The 17300-nt window shown below is 55.3% G+C and overlaps 3 protein-coding genes across 3 annotated transcripts in view; 1 reads left to right on the top strand and 2 right to left on the bottom strand.

Annotated features, from left to right (window-relative positions):
- Window positions 1-1691, bottom strand: part of SETD2 (SET domain containing 2, histone lysine methyltransferase) — a 64160-nt gene extending 62469 nt beyond the window's left edge. The window contains exon 1 of the mRNA XM_065627367.1: window positions 1454-1691. Coding sequence (XP_065483439.1) covers window positions 1454-1491 — 38 coding nt within the window. The 5' untranslated portion in view covers window positions 1492-1691. The remainder of the gene's footprint in view (window positions 1-1453) is intronic.
- On the top strand, window positions 1490-2443 carry LOC135986345 (collagen alpha-1(I) chain-like). Its single transcript, XM_065630332.1, has one exon. The coding sequence runs from the start codon at window positions 1490-1492 to the stop codon at window positions 2441-2443; it is 954 nt and encodes a 317-aa protein (XP_065486404.1).
- Window positions 2444-3783: 1340 nt separating this feature from the next.
- KIF9 (kinesin family member 9) overlaps window positions 3784-17300 on the bottom strand; it is a 32838-nt gene continuing 19321 nt past the window's right edge. Inside the window, exons 17-22 of the mRNA XM_065627372.1 lie at window positions 16477-16659; window positions 13195-13403; window positions 11016-11192; window positions 7303-7418; window positions 4706-4810; window positions 3784-4601 (exon numbers count right to left, since the gene is read on the bottom strand). Coding sequence (XP_065483444.1) covers window positions 4494-4601; window positions 4706-4810; window positions 7303-7418; window positions 11016-11192; window positions 13195-13403; window positions 16477-16659 — 898 coding nt within the window. The 3' untranslated portion in view covers window positions 3784-4493. The remainder of the gene's footprint in view (window positions 4602-4705; window positions 4811-7302; window positions 7419-11015; window positions 11193-13194; window positions 13404-16476; window positions 16660-17300) is intronic.

Genomic DNA, 17300 nt, shown 5'->3' with positions numbered 1-17300 from the left:
ACCCCAAAGTCAGGCCAATAAACTATTATTTCTTTTAAAAAGTCATCAGAGAAACAGATCCAGCTTCTTTAAAGAGCCCAGGTTTGCAACACGAGATCGCTTTAGACAACAAGCGGTGGCATGATATCACCCATACGCTTTTAACCATCGAGCTCGGTGCGACGCTCGGCGTGACACCGAATCCCACGCGCCAGCCCAGCACCCGGATCCCTCACGCTCGAAACTACAAAGGGGAAATACCTAAATCAGGCTAAAAACTTCCTGGACAGACAGTAAAGTTGTTTGAACCCAGAGAGTCGCTCGGGACGGAACCGTCGCTCCCCGCGGGGGTTAAACCTGGTGCAGGGTTTGTTCCGGGCTTTCCCGTCCGGGGAGAAAAGCAGGAGCCACGTCTATAGCAAAACACAACCCGGATTCAACACAAAATCCTCCGTGTCTCACTAATCTGAGAAGGCTCGGCCGCAGGCATCGATTCGGCCCAAACAGCTCCCCGGCTGCTGCAGGTGGGCGCAGGCAGAACTCGCGGCGTTCGCTCAGAAAGGTTTGCTCTGTCGTCCTTGCTCAAAACACGCCATTTTTTTTAAGCTTCGCCTCCGCTCCGACCGCTGCCCAGAGGTGCCACAGGCCGGGTCTCTGGCTCCTTCCAGCCCAGAGCCGCCGCACGCGCCAAGTTTATGAAGCACCCGAATCCTTGGCCAGGGAGGTCTAAAGATGTAAAAATAGCGTTCAGAACCAACAAGAAAGGGGGGAGACGGGGGAGGAAACCCCAGCGATACCAGCAGGGACAGGAGGGTTTGCTCAGAAGAAGCGATAAAGCCGGCGGCCCCGGCGCGGTGTCCAGGGGGTTATTGCAAATCCCCAGCGGAGAGAGAACCAGAGTTCACCGGCCATTAGGCTGCTCCCCCCGGCTGCCGGGCTCCTTCCTCCTGTCAGAAAATGGGGTCAGGGCAGGGGGTGCTGGAGGGAGGATTCGAAGGGTAAAATAAACACGGGACTCGGGAAGTCCTCCGCACACCGGAAAAAAAAATAATCATAATGAAGGTGCGAAAAAATGGCCCCCCCGGGGAGGCCGGGACACGTCCGCACTCCCCGCCCGGCCTCCCGCCCTCCCCGCGCAGCCCCCGGGCCAGGGGAGGGCGGACAGGGCAGGGCCGGACCCGCCACCCCCGGCCCGGGCCCTCGGCAGCGCCCCCCCCCCGCCGCCCCGGCCTCCGCCCGCCGGCGCCCGGCCGCGGCGCTCACGCGAGCCCGGGGATGCGCGGCCTACCCCGCCCGCCCGCCCGCCCGCTCGCCGCGTCCCGCGGCCGGAGGGAAGCGGCGGCGGCGGCGGCAGCGCCCCGGTTCCCCCCTCCCCGGCCCCGGCGGCTCCCCGCGGGGCTCGGCCGGGCCCGGCGGGGCCTTAGGCCGCGGTGCGAGCAGCGGTCGGGGCGGCCCCGGCGCGGCCCGCGCTTACTCCGGGGTCGGGTGCTCCGGGTCGTAGAAGTCCCCCATGGTCGGGCGGGCGCTGTCGGGGGCAGGCGCGGCCCCTCGGGCGGGCAGGGCCGGGCCGCGCCGCGGGGGAGGCCCCTCTCCGCCCTCCGAGCCCGGCGGGGGCTCCGCCGCCGCCGCCGCCTCACATCCTCCGCCGGGCCCCGCGCTGCAGCGGCCGCCGGCGGGGCCCCGCCATCCGCGCCGTGCCCTGCCCTGCCCTGCCCGGCCCGGCCCGCCGAGTCCGCCCCGGCCGCCCGGCTCCTCCTCCCCGCCGCGCCAACGCGCCGCCGCCCCGCGGCCCCGCTCCCCCGGCGGGGACGGGCTGCTCGGGCTCCGGCCGGGAGCTGCCCGGGGAGCGCCGGGACCGGGCGGGATCGCACCGGGATCACCCCCGAGAGCACCGGGGCCACAGCGGGAGCGGCGACAGGGTCACCGAGAGCTCCCTGGGACCACAGCGCGATCAGCCGCGGAACCCCCGCGATCTCCTTCGGATCACACCGGAATCACGCCCGGGGTCACTGAGATCTCCCCGGGATCACTGAAACCACTTCGGGATCAGCCACAGGGTCACCGAGAGCTCCCTGGGATCCCTGGGACCACACCAGGATCAGCAGTGGAACCGCTAGGATCTCCCTGGGATCACACCGGTATCACACCTGGGATCACCGAGATCTCCCCACGATCCCTGGGACCACACTGGGATCAGGCACGGCACCACCGGGATCTCCTCGGGATCGCACTGGGATTACCCCTGGGATCACCGAAATCTCCCCGGGATCACTGGAACCACAACGGGATCAGCCATGGGTCACCACGAGCTCCCCGGGACCACAGTGGGATCAGCCGTGGCACCCCCGGGATCACCCCCAGGATCACTGAAACCACGTCAGGATCAGCTACAGGGTCACCGAGAGCTCCCCGGGATCCTTGCGACCACACCGGGATCAGCGGCGGCACCACTGGCATCTCCTGAGGATCGCACCAGGATCACCCCCGGGATCACTGAGATCCCCCCATGATCACTGAAACCACACCAGGATCAGCCATGGGTCACCACGAGCTCCCCGGGACCACAGTGGGACCCCAACAGGATCTCACTGGCATCACCTCTGGGATTTCCAGGATCAACCAAGGGATCCCAAGGATCACCAGCCCCCTGGATCACCCCCGGCACAGCAGGGTCACCCCCAGGACACCAGCACCCCAGGAATCGGGGATCACCCCCGGGATCTCCCCAAACCAGGGGCACCAGCACCCCAGGATCACCTGCAGCCCAGGACATCAGCACCCCTGGGATCACCCCCAGGATCAACCCCAGGGTCACCGAGACCCCTGGGATCACCCCCGGGATCACCCACGCCCCCAGACACCGGCAGCACAGGACACCAACACCGCTGGGACTCCCGGCAGCCCGGGGTCACTCCCAGGTCACGGTCACCCCGTGACAACCCCGGGATCTCCCCAGGATCCCCCCGCCAGGATCACAGCCCCGATCCCAGGTTATTTCATTTCACCGACTTCCCGAACCCCAGGGAGAGCTCCTCGACTGAGCCGTAGCACCCCAGGACACCCACCTGCTTTCGGGGTGCGATACGGACCCTCCCGCTCACGCGGGAGCCTCAAAACAACATCCACAGTGTCCAAAACTGAGATTTCTTGCTCTTTTTTTCCAGATTTGGACCGCGGCACAGGGACCTGCGGGGACGGGGTGGGTGACACGGAGCAGCACCCGCACGGAAGCACGAGGGGATTGGGAGAGGCTCAAAGTCAGGCTTAGCTCAGTTCATGTCGAAGCATTTTCTTGGGGAAATTCAGCCTGGGTTGAATTCCCAGCAGCTTTATGACCCTTTGGAAGTGGATAATTTCAAAGAAAACGTGTTTTCTAGGCTGTCCTCACAGCACTTCTGGGGAGCGGCTGCCATTACGGTAACACAAGTGAGCTCCAACAAATTAAACCAGACTAAACAGCTCAGACTAATTAATTTTCCCAGTGTTTCACGTAAACGAGGGCTGCCTGTGGAAAACCTCCGACCCGGGCTGCTTGAATTCATGGATGTTCCCACCACAGCTGGTGCCCGTTTTGGCAGTGGGGGCTGTTCGTCCCCCGTCCCATCGCTCAGCGAGGCCCAAACAGCATCACCCCATAAATGGTTTTCCAGTAACCCCAGTGATGCTCCAGTGGGTTTCCCAGTAACCCCAGTCACAACCAGACCCTCTGCGTCCACCGCTCAGGCTGTGGCGACAGAGGGCGAACGCTGAGGGCCACGCAAAACACCTAGTACACCAAAAAATGGTGGCCGAGACTTTTATTCCGTGCAGAGACAAGAAGTGGAAATTCTGAGGAGGAGCCAGACCCCAGAGCTTCTTTAGGCCAAGCCGGTAGCTTCACCAGCACATATATACGTACAAATATATAGGCTCACGTCCATACGCGGCTCTGCGGAGCCACGGCCGTGCTAGAGGCAGCGAGAGCGACGCGCGAGGAACCGCTGCCTGTCGTCGCCGGAGCTGCCAGACACGGCACCTGCTGCCGCCGTCATCGCCCAGGCGGGTATTCGATTAATTTTTGTTGTTTCACAGAAGAGTTTTGGTTGGAAAAGCCCCTCAAGATCATCGGGTCCAACCATTCACCCACCCCATGTCCCTGAGAACCTCATCTCTGCGTCTGTCCAACCCCTCCAGGGATGGTGACTCCACCACTGCCCTGGGCAGCCTGTTCCAATGCTCGACAGCCCTTTTGTGAATAAATTATCCCAAATTTCCAACCTCAACCTCCCCTGGTGCAACTTGAGGCCATTTCCTCTTGACCCACCTTGAAAGCATCGAACTAGCAAAGAGGTGACGTGACGCTCCGTCAGGAACAAGCCCAGGAGGCCCTTGCGGTCAGTCCAGCTGGACAAAAGTTGGGTGTTTTTTTTTTTCTTACTGTTTATTTTTTATAAATCTATCGTGGACAGGAGCACGAGGCACTTTGAGGTGGCGTTGCTTGTTGAATACCAGTTTCCAGGCTGAGCCCAAATCTGCTACTTGACGTGCAGAAACGACAAGGGTTTCGTCTTCCCGGCAGCCGTGATGAGCCCGGCTTTCTTCCGCATTTTCTCGAGGGACGACATGGTCCTGGTGTACGCGTGCTGGCAACAGAAAACCAAAAAGGATTGTTAACGAGGGCTCGGTTTTCAGAGCAGAATTCTCTACCTGTAAAAGCTTCTTAAAAGAAACACCTTCCAGATTTTACCTTTTGATCCGTCTTCATCTTCGCCTTATAGAACGAGGCGGACGCGGGGCAGGCCGGCAGCATCGCCTCCTGCAGCCGCTCAAACCGCTCCTGCACGTCTTCCTCCTGCCGGCCGAAAAACAGACCCCGCTCCACGTGAAAAACAAATCTGGAGACACGGAGGTCGACCCATCCCGTTTGCCGCATCCAACGCCGATTTAATAATCGCTCCGAAGCGAGAGGTCCCCCCTTCCCACGCCTTAGGGGAGCAGATTTGGGCAAAATCCATCTTTTCTTTTTTTTAAGATACCAGCTTATGTGTGACGTTTCCGTGCCGGATTTGAGGACAGCTCCAGCAGATTCTTAGGTCACCACCTGTGGCGGTTCATGAGGAGCCTGGAGAAGGTGATGGTGAAACTTTTGTGTGATAAAACGCGGTGGCCAAAGTGAATCAAACCAAGAGCAAAAGATGAATTGAGTTAGAACTGTAAATGAAGAGCCAGGCTGGAAAATGGTTCTAAGTAGGAAAATGAGAAAAATGAGGTGGTTCCCTCATAAACCCAGTAAAGGCCCCAGCACGGCCAGTAGCACCAACTGGGGAGCTGCGGTGAATGGCCCAGGAGAAGGAACAAGAGAAGAAACTGGCTCTGAGCAACAGGGGCAGTTTATCCACCGCCCGGAGATTTCTGCTGTAAAATCAACAACTCGATGCTAACAAAGCTTTGCTAAAAAGCAGCTTCATCTTTGGGGTTAGAATTGATGCGATGCCGAGAAATCCAGGGCTGGAAACCACTAAGGGAGTTTCTGTGAATACATTGAGTAACTCGTGTTAGTAAAAGTGACCAGTGATGGATTTTCTCTTTTCCCCAAAACGTGACATCCCAAACCTGTGCAATTAGTCAGGGTTTTCTTATTGACCTCACTTAGGTGCATCAGTTTATCCAAAGGTGTTTGGTTTTGCTCTTTTTTTTTCTCTTTCCCATACAGGTCTGTATCTGAAACCATCTGGTAGATCACAACATTCTGTTTCAAAGTGCACTCACTCCATTTTTTTTTTCTCACAGCATGTTTGTTATTCCTCAAGGGAATTAATTCAGTAGGATGGGAAGAACCTGGCTCTGATCAGCTGGAAAACCCTTAACTTGCCTTTCAGGAGGAAAGAAAATGCTTCAGTGAGATTTACAGTCAAAATAATCAGACACCAGGAGACACGAGAGTTTCTTTATCAGTTTTCCTGCTAAAAAGCCAAAGCAGCCCTGTCCCCAACTACACGTTGGCCAGAAATGGGGCTGCGGCTTTAGGAAAGGGGTCGCACAGCCCACACCCGGCTTGTCCTTCTCAAACACCCATGGGTGCCCCCGGGACGAGCTCCTGGGAGGGGTGACCTTGGACCTGTCCCCTCCGCAGAGGTTTATCAGCAATAACGAACAGGTCAAACCCCTACACAGGGCTGATTCCCCCTCACAGCCAGGCTGGGATCTCCCTCCTTGCTGTGCGTCACTTCATGATGTTGGACGGGAAGCACGGCCACCAGGTTCCCATCAAACAGCACGAAGGGTTGGGGACATTTGTGTCTTTGAGCCAGCACCAGTGCGGCCAGCAGGCCCAGGGCAGTGACCGTCCCTGTGTGGGCCCTGGGGAGGCCAAACCGCAAATCCTGGGGGCGGCTTTGGGCCCCTCAGCTCAGGGCTCAAAATGGCGGCCCCAGGGGCACCACGATCACCTCAGGGCTCAAGAAAGGCCTTGAGGTGCTGGAGCGAGTTGAGAGAAGGGAACGGAGCTGGGGAAGGGGCTGGAGCACAAGTGTGATGGGAGCGGCTGAGGGACCTGGGGGTTCAGCTGGAGAACAGGAGCTGAGGGGAGACAGGGACACAAAGAAACGGCCTCAAGTTGCGCCAGGGGAGGTTGAGGTTGGATCTGGGGAACAATTTCTTCCCCAAAGGGCTGTGGGGCATTGGAACAGGCTGCCCAGGGCAGTGCTGGAGTCACCATCCCCGGAGGGGTTGGACAGACGGAGATGAGGTTCTCAGGGACAGGGGGCAGTGCCAGGGCTGGGGGAACGGGTGGACTCAATGAGCTTGAGGTCTTTTCCAACAGAATGATTCCATGATTTAGCAATGAAGAACAAAACCTGGACCAACTTCAGAGGAGAATAATGCCAAGACGAAGTCTGGTAAATGAGAAGCTTAGGAGAAATGTGCTTTGTCAGGAATGACAAAAGACCCCAAAGCGGTGGTTTCTAAACAGAGGGCTGGCCGAGCACCAGTTGCCACAACACGGAACACAAGAGTTTGGCTGTAAACGTTACAGACCAGCCTCCCAGCCACCCCCTGCACCTCTGGGCAGTTTGCCTGATTCCTGATCGTCAGCAGATGACCGCGTACTTCAATCGCTCTGTCCTATTTTAGCCTTTTAACAGTGGAGCTAACATGAAAGCAAGATGTATCTCCAGACAGTTGCTCTCCCATCACAGCAGACAGCATTTCAACGCCAGCCACTCTGCTCAGAGACAGGGAAAATGTTGCTGTGTCCTCCTCCCATGGGCTTAGTCGTGCCCTCATTACCGTGCCACGTGTGGAAATCAAGGAGAATAAGCGGAGCTTCCAGGAACAACTCACCAGGCACATGACTCTGTTAATGGGAATCATTCCAGGTCTGATGTTACCACCGGGCTTCAAAGCTTCCTGTACATCCTTGGGGATAAGGAAGGACTCGCTGTACCAGATCTCAAACTCTGCAAAGCAAAGAGGGGGGGACAATAAACAGGAGTGTGAAGAGTGAAGAGACAAGGGCGAGATGGCCAGCAGGTCCAGGGAGGGGATTGTCCCCCTCTGCTCTGCCCTGCTGAGGCCACCTCTGCAGTTCTGGGTCCAGTTCTGGGCTCCCCAGTTTAAGAAGTACAAGGAATTACTGGAGAGAGTCCAGGGAGGGACACAAAGATGCTGAGGGGCCTGGAGCATCTTTGTGATGAGGAGACACTGAGAGAGCTGGGGCTGTTCAGCTGGAGAAGAGCAGCTGAGAGGGATCTGATCAATGGGCTCAATATCTCAGGGTGGGTGTCCGAGGACGGACCAGACTCTGTTCAGTGGTGCCCAACGCCAGGGTGAGGGGCAGCGGGCACAGACTGAAACACAGGAGGGTCCATCTGAACACAAGGAGAAACTTCTTTGCTGGGAGGTGCCAGAGCCTGGCCCAGGCTGCCCAGAGCGGGTGTGGAGTCTCCTTCTCTGAGACATTCAAACCCCCTGGACCGACCTGTGTGATCTGCTCTGGTGACCCTGCGTGAGCAGGGGGGCTGGGGGATCTGCAGGGGTCCTGCAACCCCACCAGGCTGGGGTTCTGTGACTCCATGGGTTTCTGGCTCCCTGCCCGTGGATCAGACAGGACCTCAGTGCTCTTAAACTCCCAGACAGGACCTCATCGCTCCAAGCTCTTGAGTTTCAAACTATTAGAAAAGTGAGTTTACAAGGACAGGGCACCGTTAGCTGGCACCAGCTGTGCTGCTGCCTGTCCTCACTGCCTGCGAGGCGGCCGGGACACAGCAGGTTGCCCTGGGGACAGTCCCCTGGCTTTGTGGAGGTGGCTGACCAGGAGATGGCACTGCTCCTGCGTCCTGGAGACAGGAGCCACCCGGCTGGGAGCTGCCCATTTGGGGTGCTCAGCACATTTGGAGGTCAGATTTCAATGCCAAGTGCCTCTTTCCATCCCGTAATAGCCGATGATAACACCGAGCAGGTGCCGCGATGCAGCAGGAATTTTGGCCCTGTTAATACTGGGCATTTCCCAGCTGCACAGCGGCTGCGCTCTGCTCCCGTCCCTGCACGGTGCCCCACGGGGCACAAGGGCTCACGGCCCCTGAAGAAGACTCTGCTGCCCAGGAGGGACCCCAGGAACGGAGCTGCTTTCTGGGGTGGGAGTCAAGAGGGACAAACAAGGGTCAACAAGGACAAGTGCCAGGTCCTGCACTTGGGTCACAATGAATGCTGCAGGCTCAGGGAAGAGCGGCTGGAAAAGGACCTGGGGGTGTTGGTGACAGCGGCTGAACGTGAACCAGCGTGTGCCCAGGTGGCCAAGAGGCCACCAGCATCCTGGCTGGTACCAGCACTGGTGTGGCCAGCAGGCCCAGGGCAGTGACCGTCCTGTGCTGGGCACTGGGGAGGCCAAACCGCGAATCCTGGGGGCAGTTTTGGGCCCCTCACGCCAAGGAAGGCCTTGAGGTGCTGGAGCGAGTTGAGAGAAGGGAACGGAGCTGGGGAAGGGGCTGGAGCACAAGTGTGATGGGAGCGGCTGAGGGAGCTGGGGGTTCAGCTGGAGAACAGGAGCTGAGGGCAGACAGGGACACAGAGAAACGGCCTCAAGTTGCGCCAGGGGAGGTTGAGGTTGGATCTGGGGAACAATTTCTTCCCCAAAGGGCTGTGGGGCATTGGGACAGGCTGCCCAGGGCAGTGGTGGAGTCACCATCCCTGGAGGGGTTGGACAGACGGAGATGAGGTTCTCAGGACATGGGGCAGTGCTGGGGGTGGGTTATGGTTGGACTTGATGATCTTGAGGGGCTTTTCCAACCAAAATCATCCTGTGATTCTGTGATTCTATGAAACACAGAGCCCTGCTCTCACATGATGCAACACCCCTGACTCTGTCCCCTGGTTTTAGCTCTGCGATGACCTCTTCGCTATGGGATGACACAGAGATTGAATGAGTCCGTGCCTGTATGTTTAAACACAGAGCAAACATGTTGGAGCACCCAAAATTGCCAAACCTGGATCCAACACAAACCAGTGGCAAAGCTTCTGCACAATTACCATTTGTCCCTGTCTATCTCCTGGAACAAGCCACGCATTTCTTTCAGCGTGGGATGCACTGATGGATCCAAGTTGTGCTCTGGCAAGTTTGTAGAAAATAAAGCGTTGCCATGTGCACAGCATCGAAATGTTTGGGACTCTGGCATTCGTGCACCTTCTGTTTTGCATCATACAGGATGAATCCAGGGACGCTGCAGGACAGCAGTCACGCTACCACAGACTCAAAGTGCGCAGCTTGCAGCGGGCACGGCACGAATTTGCAGGGCTCAGGCTGAGCGGAGACGTGACTCACCACCACGAGGGTGCTGCTCGTGCAGAACACGCTGAAGTGACCAAGTTCTGCTTCCTGTCGAGGCGCCCGTGCTGTAGCGCTGGGACGTGAGTATCGCTGATCTCACGGGGAAATCAAGGAGACATTTGTGATCTGGAGCCAAAGCCCTGGCCCAGTGCGGTTCCTTAGCCAGCATCTCTATTAAATTAAATCAGGGGTGAGAACCAGAGCCATCAGCTTCATCAGAAAAGGCTCTTATGCTCAGCATCACATCTAGTGGTGTGACCAAGGAGCAATAGAATCACAGAATCATAGAACAGTTTGTGTTGGAGGGCCCTTCCCAGCCCCCCAGTGCCCCCCCTGCCATGAGCAGGGACATCTGCACCAGCTCAGGTTGCTCAGAGCCCCGTCCGGCCTGGCCTGGGATGTCTCCAGGGATGGTTCAGCCACCGCCTCTCTGGCCAACCTGGGCCAGGCTCTCACCACCCTCAGGGCCAACAATTCCTTCCTCATGTCCAGCCTGAATCTCCCTCCTTTAGTTCAAACCATCACCCCTTGTCCTATCGCAACAGGCCCTGCTCAAAACTGTCCCCATCTTTCTTCTCAGCCCCTTTTAAGTCTGGAAATGCCGCACTAAGGTCTCCCCGGAGCTTCTCTCCTCCAGCTGAACCCCCCAGCTCTCTCAGCCTGTCCTCCCAGCAGAGCTGTTCCAGCCTCGGATCATTCCTGTGGCTCCTCTGGCCCCGCTCCAGCAGGTCCATGTGTGTCCTGTGCTGGGGACCCAGAGCTGGCCCAGCACTGCAGGGAGGTCTCACAGAGCGGGGCAGAGGGGCAGGATCCCCCCAAACCTGCTGGTGACACAGCCCAGGACACGGGTGGTTTCTGGGCTGCCAGCGCATGTTGCCGGGTCATTTCCCATCTTTCATCCCCCGGTGCCCCCAAGTCCTTCTCCGCAGGGCTGCTCCCCATCCCCTCATGCTCCAGCCTGCATTTGTCTTTGGGATTGTCCAACCCAGGGGCAGGACCTTGCACTTGCCCAGTACGTCGTTATCTGTGAGCAAGGATCTGCAGCAATTCAGTGTTATGTCAAAAAAAAGCCAAACCCCAATCCTCAATAAAAAACAAGTCTGAAAGGCAACAAGAAAAATGACAACAGAGGATGACGGGGCTTTGCTGATATGCAGCATGTCTGTGAAATGCTGAGGTGCTACCAAGCACCACAGCGAAACTGGAGGCTGTTCAGAAAGTGAGCCGGTACCTGAGATGAGTTTGTTGCGACACTGGTCCACCAGCTGCTGGCAGTCCTGGATTTCTGCCTTCAGGTCCTGCAGTTCGGCGTAAGCAGATCGATACTCCTCCTTCAGGTCCTTCAGCTTCATGATGAGTAGAAACTCCTCGTCCATGATGCACTGCCCTTTCTCATCAACGTACTCTCCTGGAGGGTAAGAAAAGGAAACGAAGGTTTCTCAGGAGGGTGGAGAGGGATGAAGAACAGTCATTGTGCTTCGAACCACACGGTAGTTACCAAGTTATCCTGAGGTTAACCACACAACTGACATTTCCTTAGACGTGCTTTCTACAAAGTACAGAGCTGGAGCGGCGTGGGGCAGAAATCACTGCTGAACTCTTGAACCTGCTCAGACATCGGTCCTCCCGGAACAGGGACACATGCGGATGAGGAGGAGGGACGGGCTCAGTGGAGGGACACCCGCATGACAGCCCGCGGGAGGGCGGCTCTTAGAGCTCCTGTGATTCCTGCTGAAAAAACTCCCCAGGCGGCCACGATTAAGGTTTTTGAGACAAAAGGGCTGGTCAGCCCTTCGGGGACAGTTAAGCCAGCGCTACTTCCTACAATAAACATCTCTTGTGCTTGGTTTCACTCAAATGAGTTTATTTGTGTGGTTTCCAGCATCCACAATACCACCAGTTGGTAGATGTCATCATAGAATAATAGAACCATTTCAGTTGGAAAAGCCCCTCAAGATCTTCTAATCCACCCGTTCCCCAGCCCTGGCACTGCCTCCTGTCCCTGAGAACCTCATGTCCGTCTGTCCAACCCCTCCAGGGATGGTGACTCCACCACTGCCCTGGGCAGCCTGTTCCAATGCCCCACAGCCCTTTGGGGAAGAAATTGTTCCGCAGATCCAACCTCAAGCTCCCCTGGCACAACTTGAGGCCGTTTCCTCTTGTCCTAAGGACCAAAGGCCCAAAAGAAGGGACGAGTCCATGAAAAGACAGACCCTCACTTTGAGATGGATTCAAGCTGCTTTGCTCATCTGGCCAAACGAGCTTTGCATCGTGCAGAACCAGACCCTTTGGGAAGAGGCCTCTTGCAAAGCACGGCCGTAAAACTCTCTATATGTGAAGAATAATGGGAACCAGGAGAGCAGCATCCACGCGGGGTCCGATTTTCTGGCCTTCACTCACTAGTCAGGGCCCGCTTACTGTTGACCGTTCCCTTTCTCTCTCATTCCCTTTTATTTCCTGCTAATTGCCTGGCTGTAGTTTCACAGAACTGAGGGTTTTTACTGTCCTCCCTGCATACCAGGAACACCTCTGCTACCTCCGCACTGGCACAGGCAGAGCACTCTAGACTGCTCTGCTATTAGAACCATTTCTTTCAGGTTTCTCTCCATGCCCGGAGTTGTTTCTTCTCCAGTTGTCCACAGAACGCAACAGCACTGACTCTGGGGAGCCCTGTTGCAGGGAACAGCAAACCCAACAGGTTTCCTAATCCCATCCAGGCTTATTCCACCTCACAAACATCTCACCGAGTTAAGAGAAGGGAACGGAGCTGGGGAAGGGGCTGGAGCACAAGTGTGATGGGAGCGGCTGAGGGAGCTGGGGGTTCAGCTGGAGAACAGGAGCTGAGGGGAGACAGGGACACAAAGAAACGGCCTCAAGTTGCGCCAGGGGAGGCTGAGGTTGGAAATTTGGGATCATTTGTTCCGGAAAGGGCTGTGGGGCATTGGAACAGGCTGCCCAGGGCAGTGGTGGAGTCACCATCCCTGGAGGGGTTGGACAGACGGAGATGAGGTTCTCAGGGACACGGGGCAGTGCCAGGGCCAGAGAAACAGTTGGACTCCATGACCTTGAGGGGCTTTTCCAACCAAAACAATTCTGTGATTTCTGCACTGTACTGACCTCTGTTTGTCAGCATTACGCTGCCTAATCCATCAAAGCGCGGGGTGAGGAATCAGCCTGGGCACATCTCACCTCACCAGCGTAAAGCTGGAGTCGCAAAACTCAATGAGCATGAAGTGTGGCAAAATCAGGTGGTAAAGAACAAAACCAGCTGCAGAGCGAGGGCATAAAGGCCAGCCTGTCCCACTGCCCTGGCCAGCAGCAGTGCTGCTCTAGTGGTCTCAGCACCAGAGCTGCCCCGAAACCAGTGGCTCTGCTGCTCTGTCCCATTCTCGCTGGCCAAAGCCACTGACCCTGCTGCCACCTCTCCTGCTGCTGAGCCTCCAGAGCCTTTCGGACGCTCTCCATCTCCCGCTTGATGAAGTTGATGGTCTGCACTACCATACTGCTTCTCTTCTTCCTGGCGAGGAGGATGCGCTTGTTCTCTTTGAAGATGCGGTTGATCTCGCTGCCGCACTCCTCCTTAAACTGCTCGAACGCCACTGGCTTGGGTGGAGGGGATCTGCAACGGAATTCAAAGAAAACACATTTGGATGGATGGGACTTGCAAGAGGATTCAAAGAAAACACACACACCGACATGGGGAATTCAGTTTTTCGGCCCTGCAGCGTGACACAGTTTGTGAGAGTGGCCATACCTGAGGTTTGGGGATGGTATTTCAATGGCCCTTTGAGGATCTCACTGCGGTCGCTGCACCCTGGTACCATCTGTGTGCCAAACTTCATCCCCACTTTCCCCCAGTACCACTCCCAGAAGAAATACTTATTTACATAGAAACCACATTCCTCAGGAGATGCCTCGGAATTGAGTCTTCCCTGGAAAACAGACCTTTAATGGTCTGAATTTTGAAAAAAACACTGAATACGGTTCCTCCCTATTGTTAAACAGAAATGCCTTTGCTCTCTCCTCACTGGCTTCCCAGCACAGACCAGTCACCTCTGGCAACCAAACCCCCAGCTGTGTGTGGGGCCGGCCCTACGATGCTGCGCCCACGGCTTTTAAGTCTTGTGTGCTTAGAAAGACTGAATTCAAAGTGGAACGTGTCAATCCTGACTTGTCTATGGAATGGCTTTGATGCGAACATGCCCCCATGAACATCAGCTCTTCGTAGAATCACAAAATCGTTTTGGTTGGAAAAGCCCCTCAAGATTATCGAGTCCACCCATTCCCCCACCCCTGGCACTGCCCCATGTCCCTGAGAACCTCATCTCCGTCTGTCCGACCCCTCCAGGGATGGTGACTCCAGCACTGCCCTGGGCAGCCTGTTCCAATGCCCCACAGCCCTTTGGGGAAGAAATTGTTCCCCAGATCCAACCTCAACCTCCCCTGGCGCAACTTGAGGCCGTTTCTTTGTGTCCCTGTCTCCCCTCAGCTCCTGTTCTCCAGCTGAGCCCCCAGCTCCCTCAGCCGCTCCCATCACACTTGTGCTCCAGCCCCTCACCAGCTCCGTTCCCTTCTCTCAACTCACTCCAGCAGCTCTTACTTCAACACAAACCACAGCAGGGAAAAGCAGAGTCCCTCAGGAGAACATCATGCTCGCGTGGATGCTGCTCCGTGAGGTTGTTCGTGGTGAGTGGGCTGGATCTGGTAGCAGACGGCAGCTCGAATTCTCCACATTCCTCAGTCCAGACTGGTAAAAGTAAATATCTGACCGCCGCCTTCCCCTGACTCACCCCTTAAGGGCATTTTTTTGCCCTCCTCAAAGGCTGGGTGAGGCTGCTTTCCGTGCCAAACAGCTGGCACAGCGCGGTAAACAGCGGCCACCGGGCAAACCGCCGCGGCTCCGGCTTTGGGAGCCAACCGCCGAGCTGCCAACACCCTGCGGTGCGTCCTACGCAGCTGCCGGCCGCAGGACTTCCAGAAGAATGTGAGAACACAGAGGACATGGAGGAACATGTCAATGTGCCACGGTGCTTCAGGAGTGAATTCTCCCAGGACAGACTCGCCCTGGGCGGCAGGACCGCTCAGCTCCGCCACAGGTGACGGACGTGCTGACGGTACTTGGGCTGGTGTAGCTGGAGAGCTCTCAGCACAAAAAGGTGGTTGGTGATGGGAAAAGGGGGTCCAGACTGGTTTGTGTGGGGGCCCAGCTGAGTCTCTGTGCATCAAAAAGCCTCACGCTGTTGAGCGCATCCTTCGGAGAGCCCTTCGTCTCGGTACCCTTCGCGTTTTTTACCCCATCAACTCCACCTGGAATGAAATGTAATTTGGGGCTGCCCTCCCACGCCAAATTCCGCTCGTGGTACAACAGGTGACTGAGGCTTTGCTGCGTTTTTGACCGCTCTCCGCTCTTCTGACTCAACACGGCACCTGCTGCGATGTTCAGAGACTTCACGCTTCATTCCATGATTCTAAATGAAGAATTTCCTTCAAGGCACGGTCTTATTTCCAAGGTAAACGTGAGAGCGCTTGCTTTCAAATGAGAGAGAAGCATCCTGCCCCAAGCGAAATAAAGTTCAGAGGCTGTTCTAACGTGTATCTGGGACTAGATTTGCACACCCAGTGACTGTCGCCTTCAGGACAGTGATTTGAATGGTGCAGACGGATGTATCGACCACAACGCACCTATTGCTGAATCACACACCAGCGAAAACAAGATAATCCTGTTCAGACTGAAAAGAGACGCAGAGCCCAACTATTTGGGAAAAAACAAAAAACAAAAACCCCACGCCATACGAAAGATAATATAATAAAAAATTAGGCAACAAGTATAAAAACACTGTATTTTTTTTTTAAATGCTGCCCCCCTTATTTTTTTTTCCTCAAGTGATGAATTGTGCTAACATTATCCAAGTATGATATCGAAGGTAGTGCTTCAATCAAATAAAGCACAGGATATTCCTTGGATTTAGTCACATTACACTGGGAAGAACCGTTATGCACTGACGATACAGATAGCATCCATTTTAACTTTCTCTAGAAGTATAAAGATTTTTTTGGCGCATCAATTTTAAGACATTTGGAAGGCACACAGACATCTTTGTCACTCTCCTGCACACACGCAAACCATTTCCCACTGTCTAAAAAGCTCAGGGCTCACTCTGCACCTTCGCATTAGCATGACTGTGGTTGGGAATTAATACATCAACAGTGGAATTTTTAGATGATGAAAACAGCTGAGAAAGGAAAAGTTCAGGAGACAACAGTTTAGAATAACGTTAGTAACTTTTTTCCTGCCATGGTGCACCACTTGAGTCCCTCAAGGGAATCCTTTACCTTGTAGAAATTCCCAGATTTTAACACTTGGCAGAATTACTAAAATAGCATCACCTGATTTCTACATAGCACGAAGCACAGTATTTCAACTAGTATTTCAGTATCGAGGCATTAACTCTTGTTTTGATGATTTTATGATTTACTGATGGGGATAGAGCTCCAAGCAGATGGAGAAGATGATGACCACCAACATACTTGGGCACACAGGGTGTCCTACGACGCATTTCTGCATCCAAGGAATGATGATTTCTGAATCTCCCCTCTTTAACTGGAAGCAGGGGAACACGATGCGATCATCCTGGTGCGAACCACCCTCTGGAAAAGCGGATTTATTCCCTCCCTCCCAGGGAAAGCTTTACCTGGGCCGCTGGAAATCCTCCGCGGGAGCTGCTTTTGAGAGCTCTGCACCAATATTCGCTGTATCCTGGTTCCTTGCTCCCTGTTTCACATTCAGATCCTTGGTAGAAATTCTTGCCCGGCTTTTTGATCCTGAAGAGCCATCCACATCTCTCCCCAAAGGAGAATTTCTGATTCTTTCCTTCCTGACAGGGGAGGGAAAAGATGAACCAGAGTAATTTCTTCATAATAGGAAAATAGGACAAAAATAAACTGCAGGTGCGAGTCTTGCTGATTCAAAACTAGCAGAATGACGTTGCAATGAAATATCTACTGATAAGGAATAAGAGAAGGATCACGAGAAGGATCACAGTCCCACCTTGTCTGGATTGAGGCAGATCTGCAGACAGGAAAACCCTTTTTACCTTCAGAGGAACCTACAAACCGAATCCCTGAGGACTCAATCTAACCCCACAGCGCAATGGAGCCCAGCTCTCTGTTCTTCTCCCTCCGTTCAGCTCCACAAACACCACCAGCCTTGTCTGCAAGGGTTGGTGTGACTTGAAACATACACAGAAAAGCACTTGCCAAATCTCTTTCCGTCTCCCTGAAGAAAAAACGGCTCAGAAAAAATGTATCCGTGTCCCGTGGATACGAAAGCCTCGGTGGTTCCCCTGCTCGCTAACACCAGGACTTTGGGGAAACGTCAGGGAGGAACCGAGCAGATGCTCTCGACCCCAGAAGTAGTTGTTGAAAGTGCCAGTGCAGGGATCTCACTTCTAGAAATTATAGAATCATAGAGTCATTGTGGTTGGAAGAGACCCTCAAGATCATCACATTCAACCAT

Source organism: Caloenas nicobarica, chromosome 2 (genome assembly GCF_036013445.1).
Source record: "Caloenas nicobarica isolate bCalNic1 chromosome 2, bCalNic1.hap1, whole genome shotgun sequence".
NCBI lineage: Eukaryota > Metazoa > Chordata > Aves > Columbiformes > Columbidae > Caloenas > Caloenas nicobarica.
The sequence above is the reverse complement of the archived record's forward strand: the minus strand, read 5'-3'. Positions and strand labels throughout refer to the sequence as shown.

Coding starts and splice junctions, on each gene's coding strand:
- LOC135986345 (XM_065630332.1), top strand. CDS start 1,490: ATGGTCGGGCGGGCGCTGTCGGGGGCAGGCGCGGCCCCTCGGGCGGGC.